The 24,158-nt window shown below is 55.2% G+C and overlaps 1 protein-coding gene across 1 annotated transcript in view; it reads right to left on the bottom strand.

Moving 5' to 3' along the window:
- The window catches only part of PDE6B (phosphodiesterase 6B), a 37,909-nt gene extending 17,710 nt beyond the window's left edge, over positions 1 to 20,199 (bottom strand). The window contains exons 1-12 of the mRNA XM_029235335.1: positions 19,689 to 20,199; positions 16,843 to 16,995; positions 16,352 to 16,441; positions 4,801 to 4,941; positions 4,636 to 4,710; positions 3,684 to 3,748; positions 2,836 to 2,902; positions 2,644 to 2,691; positions 1,797 to 1,946; positions 1,466 to 1,609; positions 1,009 to 1,074; positions 365 to 511 (exon numbers count right to left, since the gene is read on the bottom strand). Coding sequence (XP_029091168.1) covers positions 365 to 511; positions 1,009 to 1,074; positions 1,466 to 1,609; positions 1,797 to 1,946; positions 2,644 to 2,691; positions 2,836 to 2,902; positions 3,684 to 3,748; positions 4,636 to 4,710; positions 4,801 to 4,941; positions 16,352 to 16,441; positions 16,843 to 16,995; positions 19,689 to 20,156 — 1,614 coding nt within the window. The 5' untranslated portion in view covers positions 20,157 to 20,199. The remainder of the gene's footprint in view (positions 1 to 364; positions 512 to 1,008; positions 1,075 to 1,465; positions 1,610 to 1,796; positions 1,947 to 2,643; positions 2,692 to 2,835; positions 2,903 to 3,683; positions 3,749 to 4,635; positions 4,711 to 4,800; positions 4,942 to 16,351; positions 16,442 to 16,842; positions 16,996 to 19,688) is intronic.
- Between the last annotated feature and the right edge of the window lie 3,959 nt (positions 20,200 to 24,158).

Here is a 24,158-nt window from a genome sequence, read left to right on the forward strand (position 1 = left end):
CCATCCATCCATCCATCCATCCAGCCAGCCAGCCAGCCAGCCATCCATCCATCCATCCATCCATCCATCCATCCATCCAGCCAGCCAGCCAGCCAGCCAGCCATTCATCCATCCAGCCAGCCAGCCAGCCAGCCAGCCTGCCATCCATCCATCCATCCATCCATCCACCCATCCATCCATCCATCCATCCATCCAGTCAGCCAGCCAGCCAGTCATGTATTCTAGGCACACTTGCCCTGTATATTTTGCTGGCCTGCACTGTCCATTCTGTAATGAACATGTTTGCCCCCAGACTTCCTGCGGGACCTGGGACTCCTGACCACCTCTCCCCGAACTGAGACCCTGATCATGAGTGACCCCTCACCTCCTGGGGGATCTGGAACTTTCGAACCACTCCCAGCTCATAGTACATCTGGATGCCGCATTTGACCAGCTCCAGCTCCGTGCACTCCAGGTCAGAGAAGTGGAACTCATAGATATCAAACTTGGTGGGCCCCGGCAGCTCTTGCTTCTGTGGGAAGGACTGTGGGGCTGAAGGGGGCAGGCCCACCGAAACCCCGCCCGTTCCTTGTCTCTTCTCTCAGGACACTCTGCCCAGCATCAGACCCCCCAGGTGTCCGGTAACATCAAGCCGTAGCCTGGGGCACTCACATCCCCTCCCAGCTCAGCCCCCTTCCTCTCCCCTTCTCCCACCTGTGGCCCAACAACAAGAACTTACCAGCTGGGCAGACACGGTGATGTTGTCAGGGAAACAAACACAAAGATACGCACATGCACAGGCTCACGCAGAGAGACAAGGACATGTGAATATACAGGCACACGGAAGGACACAGACACATGCACTGACACGGGCACACACGCGCAGGAACGTGGACGCGTATCAGCGGCAAACATCACAAGCTCACGCTCTGTGCCCAAGCTCACTCTGGCCTCCTGGGAATGGAGGCGTCCCCCCACCACTCTCAGGCCCGCCCAGTCTCCACCTGGGGGCGGGAGTCAGGTTCTGACCAAGATTCTCCCCAGCTCATCTTCCTCGCATTCGGCAGGCTCCTTCCCGAGACGCTCTCTTGTTGGCTAGGAGAGAGACCGTGTGCTATGAGACAGAGCGACAGTGTCAGCTACACCCCTCATGACTCTGGGACAAAGTGACATTGGGCACAAAAGAACAGCTGGAGCCTCCAGAAGCCCCAGCTGAGGCCTCTGGCTTCAGAGACGGCGACGATGAGAGCCCAGCGGGCTCTCGGTTCCTACATGTCCCTGCCTCTCCACGCCTGTCGAAGCTCTCCACTAGGGCGATGACGGTGGAGGCCTTGCACTGCACGACCAGAAGGGCCGTGGTCGCTGCCTGCCCACAGCTGAGGGCCTGGGGCCCAGGGAAGGACCACCCGGCCATGTGCGGCGAGTGGGCTGCAGGTGGTGCCTCTGCTGCTGGGATGCCCCGCCTCCCCACGGGGCACCGACATACCAGGATCAACTGGATTTCGTCCCTGTCGCATCTCACGTGGTACAGAACCATGTCCTGGGCGATGTCCTTGCGGTTCTCCAGCCTGTTCATCTTGTCGTAGGTGTCGGCGTTCAGCGCCGACCAGCCCAGGAACTGCGTGAGAGACTGTAGGAGCGCATCACCCACCATGGGCGCCCCCCGGTGCGCAGGGGGCTCCCAGGGGGCCGGCCTCCAGCCCCTGGGATGGGGTCTCACAGCTCCTCCCGGGTTCTCGCGCCGGGTCAGGGCCCGGAGCAGGCGGTGTCCCCGCCACACAGGCGTCGCCTCTGGGGCCCACTGGACAGGCGCTTACCTCCATCAGGAGTTCGTCCTGCTCATCGAAGGGCTTCCCGTCTTTCCTGTTGTAAAACGTTGCGACCCCCACAATCTCCTCCTTCTTGTTGACGATGGGCATGGAGAGGACGTTCTTAATGATCCACCCAGAGTCGTCCAGAGGCCCTTCCTGCGAGGAGAGGCGTCTGGAGCTGACCGCTGCCCTGGGTCTGGCCCTGGCCCGGGCCCGGCTTGTCAGCCAGGGAGTGTGAACCTCGCTTCTTCTTCCCTCAGACTGCGGAGACTGGGTCACTGTTCCTGTCTGTTGGCCCCCAAAGGTGCATGCTGTGACTTCTCCCCAGAGGAGAAGGGAGGCCTTGTCCACAGGGGCGGCCTCACTGTGTGAGTGCTGTGGTCGCACAGGGTCCCACTCTTGGAAGGCCCCCCGCTTGACTGAATGCCCTGCTGCCAAGTTCCTAATAATTGTTGAGCAAGGGGCCTAGCACCCCCGTCCCAGTGGGCCTTACAATGGGTCCTAGCTCACATCCCACTGATGCCTGGCCGGTGAAATAGGGACCCTGGCCAGTTCCTGGAGGAGGCCCCGAGACACAAAGCCCGTCTCCACTGGTCCACTTGACCTAGGCCTACTTCAGAAAAGAGCCCGCCCTGGTCATGTGTCCCCACATGGAGCAGACGTGAACCCTCGCCAGGCACAGCCGTGCCCAGCCAACACGCAGACCTGTGTGTACGGAACACGTGTTTGCTGCCGTTAGCCTGTGAGACGTGAGGTTGTTCCCTAAACAGCAAAAACGAATCCAGTCCCTCCTTTCTGAGTCACAATGTCTTCTTTCCTACGTACCACACACTTTCTATGAATGAATAGATACCTGAAATTTGAACATTTCATCAGCCTGGGCATTCATAATGTTACAGATCTGAAAAAGGACCAGAAACACAGTTTCACTTGAAGCGGCCAAATGTACAGTATGACTCTAACATAGACTCTGTCCAAGCTGAGGAGCTTCCAAGTGAGCAAAGCCGGGGCACACAGGCCGGTGGGAAGGGCTCCGGGGACTCACAAAGCCACTTTCTGCCACGTAGGTTGGAAGGCCACTGGCGAGGGCCCAGTGGTCGGCGGGGGGTGAGCTGTGGGAGAGAAGCAGAGGGTCAGAGGACCAGATGCTCAGCTGTGTGTTCGTGCTGATTCCCGTCTCTGACCCCAGGTGGGCTGTGGGGAGCTGGCAAGGACTGGAAGAAGACGGGGGAGGCCAGGGGTGAGGTCTGGGGGCGCCTGAGCGGCCTCACTCCTCTCCTCTGCCCACGCTGAGGCCCCTTGCCCTACAGGGGGCCGCACGCGTCCCAGTCCCTGCATGGGACCTGCGGGCTGGGGTCCTGACAGGCTAAAGGGGCCACGGAGGCCACACGGCCATGCGGCTGTAGGGCTGGTAAGGGCTAGCTGCCGCCTGCCAGTCTCTCTGGGCTGCCCTGAGCTCCACGCGGCTCTGCTGCCCGCTGGGCTGGGTCCCCTCCTGTCCCGCCCCATTGGGTGTGCAGTGTTGGGCTTCCCCTGCCGGGGGCTCCACCTGCTGGGCTGTCTGGGTCAACCAAAACGAGACCCTGAGGGCCTCAAGGGCCAGTCGCTGCTGACAGGGCCGCCTGGACAGCTCATCTGACCCCCTGGACATCCGCACCAACAGCCATGGGGCCTCGGGCCTCCTCAGGCCCCCACTCATTTCCTCCCAGACCAGTAAGTGGGCCTCCCTCCCCACCGCATCCTGCCGCGCCCCCCAGCTCAGGGAGCACCAAGGTGTGCGGGGCTGAAGCTGGGACTGCTGACTCTGCTGTGACAGGTCCTCAGGCCAATCCAGCCGGGGTCCGGGGTGGTCCTGCCCTTGGGCGATGCTCCTCATAAAACCCTGACACTTACGGGATGACCTTGATGTCTTCCTTGCCATGGAGGATGTAGTCGATGACTTTGTAGAAGACGATTTCCTGAGAAACAGACCACAGCAAGCGTGAGGGGCTCCCCGACGGGAACCCGTCACAACATATGCCCACATAATTGCACATAGGCACACAGGTGCACACGATGTACACACACGCCAACCGTCGTGGGACACACATTACACACTCTGGTTTACATCTGTCTTCCCTCCGTCTGTGTCCCACTCAAGCCCATGCAAAAACTGGGCCCTGTTCTCCTTCACACATACGCACGCAGCTGACCCAGGCCTGTACGTCTGTGACACACGCACACACACACACACTCACACACTCACTCACACTCACATAACTATGAGAAGCCGTGGTCACAGCCAGCCTTTGCGCAGAGAATCCTGCGTGCACTTGGCACACAGAGCCCATGGAATCCTCTGATGCCCTGTCATTATCCCCATTTGACAGGAGGGGAGACTGAGGCATGGCCACGCTCTGAAGTGTGACCCGGGTTGGACACACAATAAGTGACAGAGATACCTGCCCATGTCCCTACCCTGCTCACACACACCCACGAAGCCCCACTCAGGCAGATGTTACAATGATTTAAGAATAGGGCAGGAGGTTAGGGTCAACCAGAACCGATGTTGGTCTTTACAACCAGGCTGACAACCCTTGTCAGGAGACCAGGCCTGGCCCTCGGCCCCAAAGCACTGCAGGGCTGGAGTCAGGGGAGATGGCCCCCGGGGGCCTGACCTCTGCAGCGGTCAGATAGCCAGCCGGCCCACAGCCTCGTCCTCGGCCCCCACACCCTTCCCCTAGCCTTCCTTCCCTCTCCCACCCTGGGTTGGGCCGGGACAGGCCCCTTCCCACCCTGGGGTTGGAGCCAGGAAATCCAGGGTGCACGGGCAGGGCCTGTCCCTCCCCCCAACCCCATGACTCACACGGCCGTCAGGTGTGCGTGGGCCTGAGTACGGCGGGGCTTCCCCCATCAGCACAGGCCACACGTCAAAGAATTCCTGGGTGGAGGAGAGAAGGGAGTGAGTCATGAGTCAGCGGCGGAGCTGGGCGAGGCTGGCCGGGAGGTCTTTGGGGCGCTGAGGCCTCACCTTCTCCTTGGTCATGTCCAGGAGGCCCACTGAGTATCGGTCGCAGTTCAGATAGGCCCGCACAGTGTAGAAGGCCTTGTGGAACTGCCTCTCGATGTCCGTCAGCTCCTCAAACACCTTGTTGGCTGACCACAGCAGCACCTGGGGAGTGACATACCTGTGGGTCGTGGCCACACCTGCCCACACCCGTCTGACCACAGCGGCACCTGGGTGTGAGCTGTCACGCCTGAGACACACATATTCACACACGCTCTGACCTCGGAGCCCTGGGGGACACTGGTGACGGTGCCTCTCCCAACAGGGTGCCGGCACCAGGCTGTGATCCAAGCGCGTGACTCCCTGCTCCCTGCCGCAGGGCCCTGCAAACCTTCTGGAAGGTAAAGTCTCCAGTCTTTGGCCACATCCCTGCCGCTCACTGCCTGGTGCTGGCCTCAGGCTGGGTTGGTGAGGGAATGAGTGAAAACTGAAATCGATTGCCGTGAGCTTGAAGGGCAAAGATCTGACCAGCCAGCCCTCCATAATTAGCCTGTGAGAAGCTGGGGCTTGAGAACATGAATTCATTGTTTCCTGGATGTCAAGTGCTTTTCTAGTCTCTGCAAAGTGAGTTGAGAGTGGCCCTGGCCAGACCCTGCCCCAGACATTGACGCCCAACTGGGCCCCAGGCTGCTGTCCAGGGCCACCCATCGGGCTCTCCTCCCCCCTCCTCAGCCACGGCCCACAGGCAGGTCCCTCTAGACCCCACCCTTTCACACTCACTCACCACCTCCGTGCCCTCTGACCTTTAATAAGGGCGGCCTGGTGCCCAGCCCCTCCGCCTCCACTGCAATCTTCCTTGCCTGGCTTCCTCCCTGCCGGCCACCCTCGGGGCCCTCTGCAGCACCTGCACCCTTTGTTGTTACAGGTAGGGATGGGCACTGGAGACCCCACTTGCCCTAGAGTCCTTTCACCAGGAGGCAGCCCACTGCCCATCTCGCTCTATTGGTAGGGGAGGCTTTCCCAGCAGCCCAGCCACGCCCCCTCTGCACCCACTTCCCCCCATTGGTGGAGGAGGCTTTCCCAGCAGCCCAGCCACGCCCCCTCCGTGCCCACCACTCCCCATTGGTGGAGGAGGCTTTCCCGGTGGTCTGGCCCTGCCACCTCTCTGCCCGTGTGTCTGAATCGCACTCCCACTGTGACCTCAAAGCTCACTCTGACCAACCACAGGTCCTTTGCACAAGCTCTGTTCTCTGCCTTCACAGCCCTCAGCCCAGAACTTTCTCATCCTTGAGTCTCAGCCTAAAGTGGCTCAGGGAAGGCCCTCCTTGAGCACCTGCGGCACCAGATGCCCTGCAGCACCCCATCTCGTCCCCGGCCTCTCAGATGTACAGTCTCATTGTCTCCGGACTCCACCGCAAACTCCATGAGGTTGGGAGGCACAGCTTTTTCATGGCTAGAGCAGTGCCTGGCCCCTGAGTGCTCAGCCTGCATTTGCAGAGTGCATGGGAGGTGGCGAGACTCGCTGTTCTAAGGATCTTTAATCCTCCCAGCATTCAGAGGGCAGAACCTCGCTATCCCATTTTACAGGTGGGGAACCTGAGGTCTCGAAGTTACTTGACTTTCCCGAGGTCACAGAGCTGGGGAGCCGCAGATCGGCATCCTTACCCACTGCGCGTGGGGGGAAGGTAGAGAGCTCCGTGCCGGGTGCATTCATTTCCAGGCCGTTAGCGGCAGGGGACTGAGGTGCTTAGTCACCAGTTGACAGAGGAAGGACATGCAGGGCAGTGGGTGTGGATGACCATGGAGCCCCCCCTCCCCCGACACATGTGGGAGACTCCCAGGTGGCAGACTCTCTAGGAGACCCGCGTGCCAGTGAGATCGTCTGTGAGTGTGGGTGTGTGCGAATGTGTGCATCTGAGTGTGAGTGTGTGTGAGTGTTAGTCACCTGTGCATCTATCCCACAGGTACTCGCTGAGCTACCCCTGGGTACCAGTCCTGGTTGGGACCAGAACCCATGTCACAGATGTCAGGGTGGGGGAGGTCGGGCGCTCAGGGATGTCCTGGACAGCTGAGCTCAGGGGTGAGGGTATCTGGGCCACACACCTAATTTCTGAGCCATCTGAGTAATTCAGTCCCCAAACTCATCCCCTAGGAGGGGGACAGAGTGAGAAGGTGTCCCCGCACAGCCTCTAGGCGAGACCTTCCTCCACTCTCCACCCTGTCCCCTCCTTCTGTCCCAGCAGAGAGTGTCCTGTCTCCCCTGCCCTTCCAGTGTCCCAGTCGGACCAAGGACCAGTTCCCACGTTGGACCCTGCTCTGAAGCAGGTACTAATATGGCCCCAAGGAAACGGGGGCTCAGCGGGCCAGGCAGCGTGTCCACGGTGGTCTGAAGCCAGGAGCGCGGGCCACCCCAGGCCTCTGCCCTTCCCCTTCTTCCTGTTTCCATTTTTAACTCTCTGAGTTGAGTCCAGGGTGCACCCTGAGTGAGGTGCAGGCATCTTCGGAGGCACCTGTAGCCACTGCCAGGTCAGGGTTTAGAGTTTTCCAGCCCCCAAGAAGGGGGCTTTCACTGCCAAGGGAGTGGGTTCAATCCCTGTTTGGGGAACTAAGATCTCACAACCCATGCGACCAAAAAATAAATAAATTAAATTAAATTAAAAATTAAGAAAATTACATTAAGGCAAAGGTAATAAATATGCAAATGAATTGCTTCCTCATTATTTCGCTACAGTTCACTGTTATTCATACTCCTAAGGTTTCTGATGGTGGAAAGAAGGTCCACACTGTGGCCCGTCTCTTCCCAACCTCATGTCCAGTGACATCGCGGTGGGAGCTGCAATGACAGAACCAGCCTGCACCGCCCGGGGTGGAGGAGAGCCAGCCCCTCCTTGCTGCTTCAGACTCACATATCCTGACCTCTGAACGCTTTCACTTGTTCACAGATCAGGGCTGCGCGACAGCATTTGAGCCTGTATGCTCTCTCTGTAGCTCCTGCATCGGGACGTCTCTCACCCCATCCTGGGAGGGGCAGCACACATGCTCCAGTCTTCACACCAGCCAGTGGGTCGTGGACAAAAGCACAGCCTGGGGGGCAGCACGGAGGCGAAGGCCCTGCACCCCTGGGGACTTTCATCCAGTTGTGGTGCAACATGGACTGTTGGGCAGGGGGAACCACAGCTAAAGCTGGCCAGTCAGCTTGATGCAGCAGGTCTGAGATAAATTCCAATATCCCAGGGCCAAACCTATGATTTCTTTGTTGCTTCTATGGCCTCTGACCAAAGTGGCTGAGACACTCTCAAAAAGGGATTAACGGGAGCCCCTGAGCCAGAGTCCATGGAGATAGTGATCAGGAAGGACTGACAGTGGTTCTTGACTTGGGGAGGGGGCCTAGGACCCTGGAGGGCTGCTAAGGTCTGGGGGAGGGAAGGGTGGGCACTGTGCTGAGAACTGCTTTAATTGGAGGTCGGGGCTCCCCTACAGCACGAGGAAGAAGCGGGCACCAGGCTGAACCACAGGCAACGTGGCAGCCAGGCTTGGTTCATTTTAGACTTTTCTTTTCAAAAAGAGCTGTAAGGTAGAGCAGTGAAGTAATTAGGTTTCTTTAAAATGCCATTCAGAGTGTAGGGTCTCAGAAACGGCTTTCTACTGGGACTAGGCGACGTCTGAGTGGAAATCAAAGTACTTAATTGAGACGTGTATGCCCATTGTTGGAAGTCCCCTTTAGAACTCCCACCGAAAGCACGTCTGTACACGCACGCGGTCTGAAGAGCTGGAAACGAGTCTCCAGGTAGTCGTGTTTCCTAAGTGTCAGAAATTCATTTGCTGGAATGATATTTATTGCCTGCTTTAGGTCTGGTATAACTGGACAACAGAACAGACAAAAATCCCCAACTCTTAGAATTCACTTTCTAAAGTGGGGAGGGGTTGGCAGCTAGAACATGAACAAACCAACCAACCAGATGTCTTGGCACAGGGAGATGAGTAAATGCAGGGGATACGGCAGGTGGAGTTGGGTAGGGAATACAGGGCCAGAGTGTGGGGATGCTCAAGTCGGGGGAGATCTCTCCACGGAGGAGCCATGGGGTGTGTGGGACAGTATTCTTGGCAGAGGGACCTGCAAATACAGAGGCCCCTGAGGGGAGCATGGCTGGGGCGGAATGGTGGAATGGGGTGAGCCAGAAAGGTGCAGGGGAGTCCCTGAAGACCACCAAGTGACAGGGCCTAAGTTTTCAAAGTATGGCTCTGACTGCTGAGTTGGGGTGGCTGATGAGAGGTGCAGAAGGACAGGGACCCTGAGACAGTCTGCATGAGGGGGAGCAGAAAAGCGGGGCATCCAGAGAGGGAGGTGGGGACTCAGGACATGACAGGCAGAGAATCAAAACCCTGGCTTCTCCTGAGACCTGACTTTCCTATAGAGGGAACACAATCCCCCTGGGGGAGATCCACTGGGGGAAAGTGTGTGTGGTGGGGTAAGACCCAGAAAATGCTCCAGACGTGCCTCACTAGGCCCGCACCTGGGGTATGTGGGGCTGGATTTGAATCTTGCCTTGAGGCAACTGTTATGGAGCTGCTGATACAAATTTGGGGAAATGTCTTCACAGCAGTTAGGTTAAGGGGCTTGGCTGAGAGGAAGCTGGGAGAAAGCAAGCCTCAAAGCAAGGGCAGAATGAGAGCCACTCAGAACACCTCCTCCAAGGGAGATGGGCTAGACCTCACCTAGGGCAGATGGACACACAGCAAGAATATTTGGAGAAATAAAGCCTGGAAACCCCTGGAATTTGATGAAAGACATGCATATTTCCACCCAAGAAGTTCAAAACACACCAAGTAGGATGAACTCAAAGACACCCACACCAAGACACATTATAATCAAGCTGTCGAAAGACAGAATCTTGAGAGCAGCGAGAGAAGTGACTCATCGCATACAAGGGATCCTCAGTAAGTTTATCAGCAGATTTCTCATCAGGAACTTTGGGCCCAGAAGGCAGTGGCCTGATGTATTCAAAGTGCCTAAAAGAAGAAGAAAAAATAACGGCAAAGCTGTCCTTCAGAAGCGAGGGAGAAATTGACGTCCCCAGAAAAACAAAGCTGAGGGGGGTTCATGACCACTAGACCTGCCCTGCAAGAGCTGTCCTGCAGGTGAAATGAAAGGACCTCAAAGCTGTATGGAGAAATAAAGATCCCAGCAAAGGTAAATACATGAGCAATTACAACAGTTGCTGGAATTATTGTAATGATGAAAACTATGAAACATTGCTGAAATAGGTTAAAGGAGACACAAATACTTAGAAAGACACCCTTTGCTCATGAATTGGAAGACTTAATATTGCTACAATGTCAATACTACCCAAAGTGACCTACAAGTTGAATGTAATCCGTATCAAAATCTCAATGATGTTTTTGCAGAAGTAGAAAAACCCATCCTAAAGCCATATAGACGCTCAAGGGACCCTGAACAGTCAAAACAGTCTTGAGAAAGAACAAAACCAGAGGCCTCATATCTTCTGGTTTCAAAACACAGTACAAACCTGTATTAATCAAAACATGTGATACTGGAATAAAGACAGACCTACAGACCAAAAGAATAGCTTATAGAGTCCAAAAATAAACCCTAGCCTATATGGCCAAATGATTTTTGACAAGAATGCCAAGACCATTCAGTGGGGAAAGGGCAGTCTTTTCAACAAATGGTACCAGGAAAACTAGATATCCACATGCAAAACTATGAACTTAGAAGAAAACACAGGAAAAAAACTTCATGACATTGGATTTGTCAATGATTGCTTGGATATGACTTGAAAGACACTAACAACAAAAGAAAAAAATAGACAAACTGGACTTTCTGAAAATTAAAAACCTTTTTGCATCAAAAGACACCATCAACAGAGTAAAAAGGCAATGCACATGGGAGAAAATATTTGCAAATCACACTTCTGATAAGGGATTAATACCCAGATTATGTAGAGAACTCCTAAAATTCAACAAGAACAAAAACAAACAACCAGATTTAAAAATGGGCAAAGAACTTGAATAGACATTTCTCCAAAGAAAAAATACAAATGACCAATAAGCATATGAAAAGATGACCAATATCACTAATCGTTAGGGGAATGCAAATCAGAACTACAGTCAGAACTAACTAACAGCCGTTAGGATGACTAGTGTTAAAAACAAAACAAAACAGAAAACAAGTATTGGCAGGGATGTGGAAAACTTGGGACTGCTTTGCACTGTTGGTGGGAATGTAAAATGGTGTAGACACTTTGGAAAACAGTATGGAAGTTCTTTAAAAAATTAAACAGAATTACCATATGATCCATCATTTCCACTTCTGGGCATACACTCAAAAGAATTGAAAGCAGGGTTTCAAAGAGGTATTTGTACACCCATGTTCACAGCAGCATTATTCATAATGGCTAAAATGTGGAAGCAACAAATGCGTCCAGCAACAGATGAATAGATAAGCAAAATGTGGCCTATACATACAATGGAATACTATTCAGCCTTAAAAAGGAAGAAAATTCTGTAATATGATACAACAGGGATGAACCTTGAGGACATTCTGCTCAGTGCAATAAACCAGTCACAGAAAGATGAATATTGTAGGGTTGCACCTGTATGAGATAACTCATAGAAACAGAAAGTAGAATGTGGTTTCCAGGGGCTGGGATGGGGGTACTGGGGAGTTAGTGCTTAATGAGATAGAGTTCCAATTTGGGAAGCTGTGTAGAGTTCTGGAGATGGACGGTGGAGATGGTTGTGCAACATGAATGTAGTTAATACCACTGAACTGTAGATTAAAAATGATTAAGATAGTAAATTTTTTGTTATGTGTATTTTACCACAATGAAAATAATGGGGAAAAAATTAAAGGGATGCAGAAATATATACCATGCTGACACCAAGCAAAAGAAAGCTAAATAGTTATATTAATTTTATACAAAGCAGACTTCAGAAGAAGAAAAATGATCAGGAGTAAAGAGGGCTATTACATAACTATAAAGGGGTCATTTCTCCAAGAAGACATAACAGCCCTTACTGTGTATGCACCTAACAACGGAGCATCAAATTCCATAAAGAAAAACTACTAGAACTGCAAGAAGCAATGGATAAATCCACTACTATAGCAGGAGACGTCAATGTTCTTCTTTCAGTGAATTGATAGATCCAGCAGGCAGAAAATCAGTAAGAAAATAGTTGAACTAAACAGCAATGGATATAATGAATATCTATAGACTACTTCATCCAACAACAGCAGAATACACATTCTTCTCAGGGCCACATGGGACATTCGCCAAGAGAGACCATACTCTGGGCCACAACACACATTTGAAAGAATTAAAAATCATAAAGAATACATTCTCATACCACAGGGCAATAAACTAGAAGTCATTAACAGAAAGATGTTGGAAAATTCCAAAATAGATTAAACCATACACTTCTAATTAATACATTTCTCTTGAGGAGAAGTCTCAAGAGAAATTTAGAAAGATGTCGAACTAAATGAAAATGGAAATAAATACATGTCAAACTTTGTGGGATGCAGTGAAAGCAGTGCTTGTAGGGAAATTTACAGCATTGAATGTACATATCAGAAAAGAAGAGAGATCTAAAATCAATAATCTAATCCTAGGAAACTAGAAAAAGAAGACTAATTTAAGCCTAAAGGAGGCAGAAGAAAATAAGTAATAAATTGTAAAACTCTCTGCCCCCCAATTTAATAATCTAGATTAAGTAGCTTAGATTAAATGAATGTTTCAACGCCTTGAAAGACACAAACTACCAACACCCACAGAAGGAGAAATAGAATAATCCTAATAGAGCTATAAGTAGTAAAGACATTGGATCAATAATTAATAACCTTCCAAAAAGAAAGCACCAATCCCTGATGGATTCACTGGAGAGTTCTACAAAACATTTAGGGAAGAAACTACACCAATTCACTACAATCTTTTCCAGAAAATAGAAGCAGAGGAAGACCTTTTAACCCATTCCCTGAGGCCAGCATTACCCTAATACAAAAACCAAATAAAGCCATTACAAGAAAGAAAAACTACAGGCCAAAATCTCTCGTGAACATAGGTACAAAAATTCTTAACAAAATATTAGTGAAACAAATGCAATAGTATATATAAATAATTATGCTCTGTGACCAAGTGACAGTTACCCCAGGTGCGCAAGGCTGGTCCAGCATTTGAAAATCAATTAATGTAATCCACCATATTACCAGGCTAAAGAAGAAAAAAATAACACGATCGCATCAATTGATGGAGAAAAATATTTGACAGAATCGAACACTCATTTGGAATAAAAGCTCTCAGCAGAGTGGAAACAGAGGGGAACTTGGTCAACTAGATAAAAATTCTACAAAAACCCTACAGCGAATGTCATACCTGATGGTGAGAAACCGGTTCTTTTCCTAATACTGGGAGCCAGACAAGGATGCCCCTCTTACCACTCATAGTCAGCATCGTACTGAAAGTCCTAGCAAATGCAATAAGACAAGGAAAGGAAGAACAATGGATAGAGATGGGTAGGGAAGGAGAAAAACTGTCTTTGTTTGCAGATGACATGATCATCTATGTGAAAATACCAAGGGATCAATCTTTAAAACCTCTTGGAACTAGTTATTGTCTTAAGGTCACAGGATAACAAGGTTGACATACAAAAGTCAGCTGCGTCCCTTTATACCAGCAATGAACAATTGGAACTTGAAATTAAGAACACAATACCACTTATATTAGTATATACAGGATGGGTAAACAATAAGGTCCTACTGTACAGCACAGGGAACTATATTCAATATCCTGTGATAAATCATAATGGAAAAGAATATTCAAGAAGAATGTATGCATATGTATAATTGAATCACTTTGCTGTACAGCAGAAATTAACACAACATTGTAAATCAACTACACTCGATTTTAAAAAAAGAGAATGTAAAACTTCTGTTTTTCCAAATACACTGGTAAGAGAATGAAAAGACAAGCTATGCTTCTGGAGAAAATATTTGCAAAATACATATCTGATAAAGGACGTAAACCCCAGTTTTACAAAAAAAACTCTTAAAACTAACCGGTAAGAAAACAGACAATATAATTTTAAATTGGGCAAAAGGTCTGAACAGACACCTCACCAAAGAGTAGGATATACAGTTGGCCAATGAGTATATGAAAAGATCCTCAACATCATTTGTCATTAGAGAGTTGTAATTTAAAACAATAATATGAAACTCCTATTAGAATGACTAAAATCTAAATAACTGACAATACCAAAAGCTGACAAGGATGCAGAGTGACAGGAATTTTCATTCATTGTTGATGGGAATGTGAAACGGTACAGCCACTTCTGCACAGTTTCTCACAGAGTTAAACACAATTACACCATATTATCCAGGAATCACACACCTTGGTATTAACTCAACAAAATTGAAAACTTGTACCCACACAAAAACCTGTCTACAAATGTTTATAGCAGTTTTATTCATAATTGCCCCAAGCTGGAAGCAATCAAGACGTCCTTCCATGGGTGAATGGATAAATAAATTGTAATGCATCCAGACATTGGAATATTATTCAGCAACAGAAAGAAATGGGCTGGGAGGAGATATGGGGATGTATGTGTACATAGAGCTGATTCACTTTGTTATAGAGCAGAAACGAACACACCATTGTAAAGCAATTATACTCCAATAAAGATGCTTAAAAAAAAAAAAGAAATGGGCTACTAAGCCATGAAAAGACACGGAGGAGCCCTGAATGCATATTACTAAGTGAAAAAAGCCAGTCCTAAAAGGTTCCATACCATATGATTCCAAGGGCATGACATTCTACAAAAGGCAAAACTATGGAGACAGTGACAATACCAGTAGTTGTCAGGGCTTTGGTGGAGGTGGGGGTCTTTAGGGTGGTGAAATGATTCTTTATGACTCTGTAATGGTGGGTACATGTCATGATGCATTTGTCAAGACCTATAGAAATTTACGGCACAAAGCATGAACCATAATGTTTGCAAATTTAAAAATCATTTGGTAGGTTGGGGGATTCCAGGAAAGAATGCAGACTGTGACAAGAGAATGCAAGAGATCTCCTCACAGAAGCGGGTGGGGAAAAGGTGCTGACCTCAGCGTTTTTGGAAATGCATGGCGTCTGCAAGAGTAAAGGCAAAGGAACTGCACACATCTCTGTGCTCCAGTGATGAACTTGTTTCTCATGGGTCACAGGTACCCTGCTGTCCGCGTGCAAGGGGGCTGGACAACGACGTTAAGTGGACGGCAGAGGACGGGAGCCAGGGCTCTCCGTGTAGCGTGGGGGGGGGGGGGGGGGGGCCGGGGCTCCGCGGGGGGGGGGGGGGGGGGGGGCGGAGACCAGAACGATCCACGTGGGGATGGTTGGGGTTGGTGGTATCAGCAAGAACTCAGGCTTAACTTAATACAGATGCAGATGGCTACACGCAGAAGTATTTACAGACGTGCACCTGCATGGGCTTGTAGACACACACCTATCTCCTCGCTCCGTCAGCTGAGAGGACCTAGAAGCTATGACACGCCAAGCCAAGATCACACCTGGTGCCCAGGTCGTTGTTTCTAAGACCGTCTCCAGCAAAAAGAACCAGTACTCCTTGAGGAATGGCTAATTCCAGGACTGGGCCGGAAAATACAAATGAGATGGAAGCGTTTTGTAGTCCCAGAGAATAAGGAGGTGCAGAACCCCCAAACCAAAAAAATCCACCCACCAAACAACCAAACAGATGGGGTCGATGGGCATGTCAGAGGGCACAGGAGCTGCTGAGAAAACAGGCTGAGCAAAGAAATCAGTCGGGTCGCGCCGGAAACACCCGAGGGTCCCGACTCATAGAAAAATGTCGGCAGAAGGAAAGAAGCCAGCCGAACAAATCCCCCGTGCAACCCCGTCCCCACAGCGTGGGGCTGAGTCCACCTGGTGGCCTTCCGACGTGCCCTCCGGAGCCCCACGCTGCAGTCCCTCTGGCCGCAGGCTTCCAGCTCCTCTGCGGCCTCAGGCCCTGCCCAGCGCCCTCTCTCACGCCCTGCCCGCCCCACCGTGTCCACGCCCCCTACCGCCTTCTGCACGGGCCACAGAGGGTGGAGCGCCATGTCCCCCCGGGGCCCCCGGGCCTCCTCGCTCAGGGGGAAGCCGACTGCAGTCCTGGAAGCCATTGCTCTCCTGTGTGGCCAGAGGCAGAGCCCACCGGGAGGCTCAGCCGCGGACTGTGGGACCCTCAGCCCCTGCTCTACGTTCATAATCCGTCCCTGCTCCTTCCACAGAAGGCTTGAGGCAGCTTCTAAGGAGGAATGCTGACGCCCATGTTTGCAGGTGGTCACAGCCCCGGGGCCCGAGGGCGAGGCACCCGGCCTCGCTGCCCTCAGCTCGGCATACTCACAGCTCCGCGTCCACAGCCACGAAAGCCCCGGGCCCTCTCCCTCGGCTGCCCAGGTGCCCACAGAACCATGTGCTTCTGTCCAGAGAGACCAGGGTGGGGGGACCTGGCCACACTCAGGCAGCCCAGAGGGCCTGGAGCTGGTGGGGGTGCCCTGGCTGGCAGCACGTGTGGGTACCTGGCCTCGGCGTGTCTCGCAGTTGTGCAGGTAGCTCAAGTGGTAGATCTTCAGGTTTAACGTCCCGAAGTTCAGATACTTCAAGAAAACCTGAAACAGGAGTTGTGACAACAGCAGATCAAAACCCTGGTTCTCGGATGTGTGCCCAGGTGTGCGTTTGTGGAGGAGACACCCAGCTGCCTGGGGGCGGGGCCGCACACGCAGCATGGACCTCAGCCCGCGGGCCGTGGACTCGTACACAGATGTGTAGATGAGCCCTCGGAGCCGAGCCTAGGAGACGTGCCTACACAGACGTCACCCGCCAGGCATGGGCCCCGCCAGGCACAGGACCGTGAAGACCCGGGGACAGACGGGTGCGTGCGTCCAGAGGGCTCCCGGGGACAGACGGGTGCGTGCGTCCAGAGGGCTCCCGGGGACAGACGCATATGCGCGTCCAGAGGGCTCCCGGGGACAGACGCGTGCGCGCGTCCAGAGGGCTCCCGGACACTCACGTCTTCATCTTCACTTGTGAAACACGGGCCGTCCAGCTTGTTCACAGCCATGATCACAGCCACAACATCTTTGCCGTTCATGATGGGCGTGGCCAGGATGTTCCTTGTCACATAGCCCGTCAGCTCATCAGCAAAGGAGCTGAAGTGGGGACACTGCAAGGCAAGAGGAGAGAAGGGAGAGGCCGTCGCTCTGCGGACCTGGAGGCTTGGTCTCCCTGGTCCCTGGGGGTCAGGGCTAAGCTGCCCAGGCCAGGGCTGAGACCCAGGTGGCCATGCCCCGGGTATCAGGAGCCTGGGAAGCACATGAGGACACGGCCAATGGCCTGCCCTCGGGGCTCCAGCCTGCCTCAGTCTCTATCACCCCATCTCAGAGCGAGCGACCCCCAGCTCTCGATCCACGGGCTCTGCAGAGTCCTTGCAGGCTCTGCACGCCCCCTGGGCTGCGGGCAGACCTAGCTCCTCCCACGTCTGCTGCCATCTGGCCGACTGGCCTTCTAGATGCCTCCTGAGTCTGTCTAGTCCTCCTGTCCCCAAGCCCCTCCTTGTCTAGGCTGCCGTCTCCTGCTGCCCTCAGCCACCCTGGGCCACCTCCCATACCCAGGACTTATCTGCCAGGCCCTAGGGGGCGTCTCCTGGGCCCACACTCCAGCGGGCTTCCTGCCCCCACGATGAGACCTTTGCCCAACTCTGGCCCCCAGGGCAGGTTCACCCAGCCTTAGAGTTGCTCTTTGGGGCCTCTCCCTAGTCAGGGGCCAGTTGAAGGGCTCTCAGGTCTGTCTGCACAGGGAACAGCTCATCTGAGCTTTGTCCTGGCCCAGTTGATTGAGTGTGACCAGCCTCAGGCCCATTGCCCCTGAATCTCACTGTCAGAAACACCTGCCCGCCCCTGTCCCCATTCCGAGGATTGGCATCCACCCTCTGCCCCACAGAGAGGACCTGGGCCTTGGTGCTTCCCTGCCCCTCCGACCCAACCCACTTCTTTAAAGTGCCCCGAACTCTCTGCTTCCACTGCCCAGACCCAGTCATTGGTCACCACAGCATCCCCGGGCCCCCCCGCCTCCCGGCCCAACTGTGCTTGGCACGGCTTGCTCAGTCCTGCCCCCTCCTCCCTCCTCTGAGCCATCCCGGCTCCTGGGAATTTCCTCCCACGGCCAGCTGCCCACCTCGACAGGGTCTAGATGCCTTGGCGACATGCCAGACCCTCTGGGACCTCCTGCCCGGCTGCCTCCCCATGAACCCTGGGGTCTCAGGGGCCACAGAGGGGTGGCGGGGTGACATCACAGCCCTGCAGCGCCCCCTCTGGCCCCCGCTGTCCACACCACCCCCCGCCACGGTGGGACACAGGCTCTGCCTCAGTTTCCCCTCCATAAAGTGACATCTGGGCTTCATGATACACTTATTGGAGACTCGACTTTTTGCTGATTTTGACCCTGGTCTCTGCTCCACTGCAGTGTAGCCCTGAGGATTAAGGTGAATGCCATGCCCCTGCCCCATGAAGGAGGCATCTAGCGTGCTGGGCAGTTGTGGAAACATCAGAGGGAGCTGTCCCGACGAGGCTGGAAGAGAAGCTGAGCCCCAGGGAGAGACAGCCCCGCCCCGGGGCGGGCACAGGCAGTTTGAACCAGACCCTCAGAGACACCAAGAGCACAGGTGGGGGGTGCAGCTGGAGGCTCACAGAAGGGAGGGGGCAAGATGTAGTGGGAGAGGCGGGGGTGGCAGGGGAGGCACTCATTGTAGCCCCCCCATTCCAGCCAGACTTCTGTTCCTGGTAATTTATGCTCCTGACATCCCAATTCACGGGTGACCTGTTTCCTAAAAAGGAAGTGAAGATGAAGCTAATCTGAGAGATTACTATATTCAGGTCGCTGGGCCGAGGCTTGTTTGAGCAGATAAGTTTAAGAGGATTGCAGCCAAGGAGCCAGGGGTCTGGGGGTCTGTCCACACATCCGTTTGTCTCCAGGGACGAGGGGACATTGGCTGCTTTGGGGGAGGCCTGTCCCGCTGGATAACGCCGTCTGGATTCCTTCACAGAAAGTGGAGGAGGTGAGCCAGCCCAAGGCTCCTGCTTCCCGCTCCCAGGCCATAGCAGCGGCCCTCTCTGGGGTAGGACGGAGGGGACGGGAGAAGGCGGTCGGCTCTCCCTGCGCCCCCTCGGGGCCCTGTCCCTCACACGTGTCCAACAGGCGTGGTTCCCCAAGTCCCAGCCCCCCCCTCCCCTGGGGCATCTGTCCTCCTGGCACCCCGCCCCACCCCCAGAAGTGTCATTGGCCTCCCCCTCCCTCCCGTCCAACCAGAACCTGTCCTCCCAGACTTCTCCGCTCCAGGCATTCACTGCGTCCACCCCTCCTGCCCCCTCCTGGACCAGCTGCTGCTTCTTCTTCTTCTTTTTTTTTTTTTGGCTGCGATGACTGCAGATCTCAGTTCCGGGATTGAACCCAGGCCGTGGCAGTGAAGCTGCCGAGTCCTAACCATTGGACTCCCGGGGAACCTGGACCAGCTTCTCCTGAACCCCCAAACTTGCTCGCCCCAGTGAGCAGTATGGTTAGGGCTCTGGGGTCCACTGGCCCCTCCATTCTGGGCCTCTGCGCCAGCCCCTGCTCAGACGCCGTCCTCCCAAACCCCCATCCAGGGAATCATAGGTCAAGGGGGCAGCAGGGCCTGCCCAGGCTGCCCTCCCAGCCACCCCAGGGCCTCCTTCCTTCCCGCGAGCTCTGGCCTGGACCTGTTCCACTTGCCTCTCTGGCCGCCTTCCTAAAAGCCGAGGGCCCCCTCACAGCCAGTGGGCTGACCCGTCCTTCGGGGACTGTGGGAACCCTTCGCCAACTCCCACGAGGCCCAGGACCCACCTCCGTCACATCCTTGACATTCACCACCTTCTTGGTCTGAGCCACGTGGCCCACGACCCCAATGTCCAGCGGGAAGAAGATCTCGGAGTCAGGAGGCACCAGGCAGTCCTCCAGGGCGCTGCCGGGCTGCACGCTGAAGAGGCGTGTGGCGAGCTCGGCCGTGCCGTTGCGCTGGCGGTACATGAAGAGGCTGCAGCGGTCGGCATGCAGGATGGAGCAGAGACGCCGCAGGATCTTGAAGACCACGCGCTCCATGTTCACACTCTCCTGCATGTCCTGCACCAGCTCGAACAGGGCCGTGCTCTCCTCCACCTGGCACAGCTCTTGGTAACTGGTGCAGCCCGCCGGGCACCCATCCTCGCAGGCGCTGGCCACATCCTCAGGGCTCAGCTTCTTTCCAAAGTACTGGTCCGCAAAGCCAGGGTTCTGGTCCAGGAACGTCTGCACCTGCTCCTCGCTGAGGCTCATGGTGTCCGGCTTCCCGTCTGAGAGAAGCGCCAGCCCCCAGCGCACAAGGCCCTCCCGCAAACACTGCCATCAGCAAAGCCTTTCTTAGCGACGATTACCAGCTGGCACGCCCACGCCTGCTCGCCCTCCCTCCCCTTAGGTCCCGGACTGTCCGCTTCCTTCCTGGGAAAATCAGACCCCCTGGACTGGGGGCTGCAGTGTAACAGCTCAGGACCTTCTGCCTGAGGCAGGGATCCTGGGCGCTGGGATAAGCCCTCACACCCAACCCCTGGAGAGGGGTAACCCCTGGAGTGCCATGACCCCTTCTGCCTGAGCGGCCGCCCGAGGACTTGGGATGCTCCGACAGGTAGCTCCAAGTCTCTTGGGCCCCCAGACCCGGGCTGAGGTGTGGTGGGGTGGCAGGGCACCAGCTCTGCCTCGGGAAGGTGGAGGGACCCCCGACAGGGCTGCCCACGCCCACGGAGGGAAGTGGGGAGAAGGGAGGAAGGTGTGGGGGTGCGACCGTAAGGGGGGCCTTTCCCTTCTCTTCTGTGGCGAGAAGGCGGCTCTTGTCTGTTAAGAGACAGCAGCCCTAGATAGAAATGGTCCTGGCGAATGCCCAGCACGCATCTCCCTTTCGGCCTAATTCCTACTTATTGGGACCCTTATTCATGCTGCTGGACCCTCTCCTTGCATAGCGCCCACAGCTGCACTGCCGGCACTGCCATATTTTACCGACGGGATCATTCCTGAGCGTCCGTGCCTCAGTCAGGGGTCCATGGGCCCAGACAGCAGCAAGCTCCTCCCGCTGAGGGCACGGCTGTCCTCCCCCGAGTCAGACAGTTATTAGCCTCCCTGTGAGCCAGGATGCGATAAGAAAGGTTGGGGGTTACGACTGGAGGACTCATCCCAGGTCAGTCTGACTCTCTGGTTGCAGGAGTGCCCTTCACGCCACACAGAAACCACGTGCAGGTGTGTGTGTGCGTACATGTGCGTGGGTGCTGGGTGCGCACGAGGACGAGGGTGTGTGCGTGCGTGAGTGTGCACGTGTGCCCGGGGACTGCTGGACGGCTGGGGGTGGGAGCTCTGTCCACGGTGTGACACATCACACCGCGATGTGTGTGTGACCAGCCGTGCTCATCACTCACGAAGGTTGGGTGGGCACCTGGCGTTCTGGGCTCACCTTCTGCAGCAGCCAGAGGGATGCTGACCACCCTGTGCAGAGACGGCAGCAGAGCAGCTCAGCTGGAACCAGGAGTCACCGAGGGCCAGGAGGGACAGAGCCTGAAGTGTCTCTGTCTTTCTCATGCTGCCTGTGTCTATATTGTTATCATGCTCCGGACTGGGAGGCACGGTTTGCGTGCACTGAGCTGGTAGAAACGTGCACGCGCCCGTTTGCGTGTGGCGCCTGCGCCCCTTGTGCTTGCACGAGTCCGTTCCAGGGAGCCTTCTGCGTGCGCCCCGGGCGGGCTCCCGGCAGCTGTACCGGCCACAGTGGGCCCAGCGGGCTAAGCGCGGTCACTGGCCTCGGGCCGCGACGTTCCTGCCTCCGCTCAGTCACCAACAGATTCTTTTCACGGGTCGGCTCTGAGGTCCCCCACTTCCCTGAAAATAGTGACTGTGACTGGGGCCGAGGGACAGCCACACGCGTGGGAGGTGCTGTGGGCAGGCGCTGCTGCTTGGCTTTGCGGCCAGGGCTGTGGTCACCGCGCTTGAATTCAGCCCCAGACGGCTTCCAGAGGCCCCAGAGCTGGAGTCCAGGTCACGCCTGGATGTGAGGCCAGTGCCCACGAGGCAGTCATCTGGCCGAGCGGGTCTCTGGGGGGATGCTTCCCAGACCCTCCGCTCACGCCACCCGGGCCCACCCTCCCTGCTTGTGCCTCTTTCCTCTCCGCCTCCCGCAGGGCTGAAGAGGGCGGGGCGTAGGCGTGGCGCTCAGCTGTGCGAGGCGTGCCCGCTTCTGCCGGGGCTCTGGGCACGGCCCTGGGCTCAGAGGCACCCCCGCTGGAGGGGCTCGGTGGGACTGCAGCGCAGGGTCGGTGCGGAGCGCTCTCGCGGGACACCGGGGGCAGTGAGTGATCTACTGGTGGGTCTTGCTGCCCCCAGCCCTAACGTGCTTGCAGGTGTGGGAGCAGAGGTGCGGCTCCCGGGGTGGAGGTGCCCAGCCGCCTCACCTGCAGCGCTCCTCCCCTCTCACTTCGCAGTGTGCCCACTCGTGGTGCCTGGGCCCCTGAGCAGCCCCCAGGGGTGGGCTCGATGCAGTTAGATGCACCACTTAGGGAGTGCCTGCAAGGTGTGCAGAAAGGCGCATCTGGAGGGGCTCCTGTAGGGTGCGCCTGTGAGATACACCTTTGAGATGCTGCACCTGTGAGGTGCTGCACCTGTGAGGTGCTGCACCTGTGGGGTGCACACGTGACGTACACCTGTGTTCAAGGGTCCATCGGATACAACAGGTAACTTCTCCACAGGTGAACCTGGAGGGTGTTTGAGGAGAAATGGGATTGCTCCTTCACCAGGGTCCTGCTAATTTTACCTCATTATCATGTGGGATTTTATCAGCAAGCCCATCCTGGGAGCCATTTACAACAAGGCGTGTCTCAATAGCTATTACACGGAAAGAGTTCTAGGTTCTTGTCCCAAACTATGGAGAGGATGCAATTTCACCAGGAGCAAATGCCCTGAAATTAAAATTAACCAGTCAAGAGGAATGGCAAGAGGTGGAAAGGGTGAGAAAATCGGAGTTCCCATTCAGAAATCTCATGAACTTTGTGGTGCAGAAAATGGACACATCCATTAAGACCTTTTACAGGGTGGTTTCGCTGGAGAGATGAGGAGGAGGCGGTAGCGGTCCCGCCGTGAGAGGATGGGTGCTAACGGGGGCTGGGGTGAGGGGAGCCGCTCAGACTCTGACCCATGCACCCCTGCCCCCCACCCCCACCCCGCTGCCTGACTCCGGGGCAGACTCTAGCCAACCAGCACCTTGCCGTGTGTTGTTGTGAGCAGTGGCGACATGAAGTGCATGGCGAGGACCCACTAAACAGGCCACGGAGGGCCGGGCAAGCAGGCTGGGACTGGGGAGAGAGCAGAGGTCAACCTCGAGGGGGCCTGGGGGGAGGGGGCGCAGAGCCAGGAGCAGTGGGATGAGGTGGTGACGTGGCCACCCGTCTGGGGTCTGTGTCGGTCTGGGGGTGCCAAAACATGGGTAAGAAACAACATCAGACCGAGAAGAGAAAGCAGGGCCAGCGCCTGGCGTTTGGGCAGTGGCGTCCAGGGGAAACTGGAACTTCCTCACCCACGTTTTGTCATCACCTTCAGTGTGGCACGGAGGGGGGACCACACACCTAGCGGGGGTGTGGCTCTGGAGCCGCCCAGAGCACAAAGGGCAGGGGCAGGAGGGAGAACACGTGCCCCCCGAAGGTTGGGACATCCCTGGTCCCATCCCGGCAGGCTCTGCGGTGCCCCCAGGGAGGCTCAGGGTGACTGAGGTCTCTGTGAGCCGGTCCCCTGCAGCAGGCAGGAGCGGGGGCGTGCGGAGGGGCCCTGACCCCCAGCCAGGGGCCGGCCCCACTGCCAGACGTATGAGTGTGGCCATCTTAGACCGTCCCGCCTCAGGCCAGCGGCCAGCTGACCACGGCCCCAGTGTGACCTCAGGCGGGACTGGCAGAACTGCCCAGCTGAGCCCCGCCCAAATGGGTGACCCACAGATCATGAGACAGGAAGTGCTTAAGCCATTAAGATTTGGGGCGTCTTGTCCTGTCGTGCGTGGCTGATTCCCTGAAAACAGAGCCGGGGGCAAATACTTCACAGGAGAGGTACGATCCCGGAGGTAGTGGGGGTGGACGGAGAGTGAATCCTGGCTCCCAAGGAGCCACAGACACAGTTGGCCGAGCAGCAGGTGTGACCATTCGGTCACGTACCCCAGGACAGCTGAGGAAGCAGGAAGGAGGGGACCTGATCCCCTCTTTTCCTCCGGTCTCCCGCTTCCCATTGACCAAGGCTTGCCTGTGCGGAGTGAGGTTCCAC

Source organism: Monodon monoceros, unplaced genomic scaffold (assembly GCF_005190385.1).
Source record: "Monodon monoceros isolate NGI ecotype Baffin Bay Population unplaced genomic scaffold, NGI_Narwhal_1 Super_Scaffold_20, whole genome shotgun sequence".
NCBI lineage: Eukaryota > Metazoa > Chordata > Mammalia > Artiodactyla > Monodontidae > Monodon > Monodon monoceros.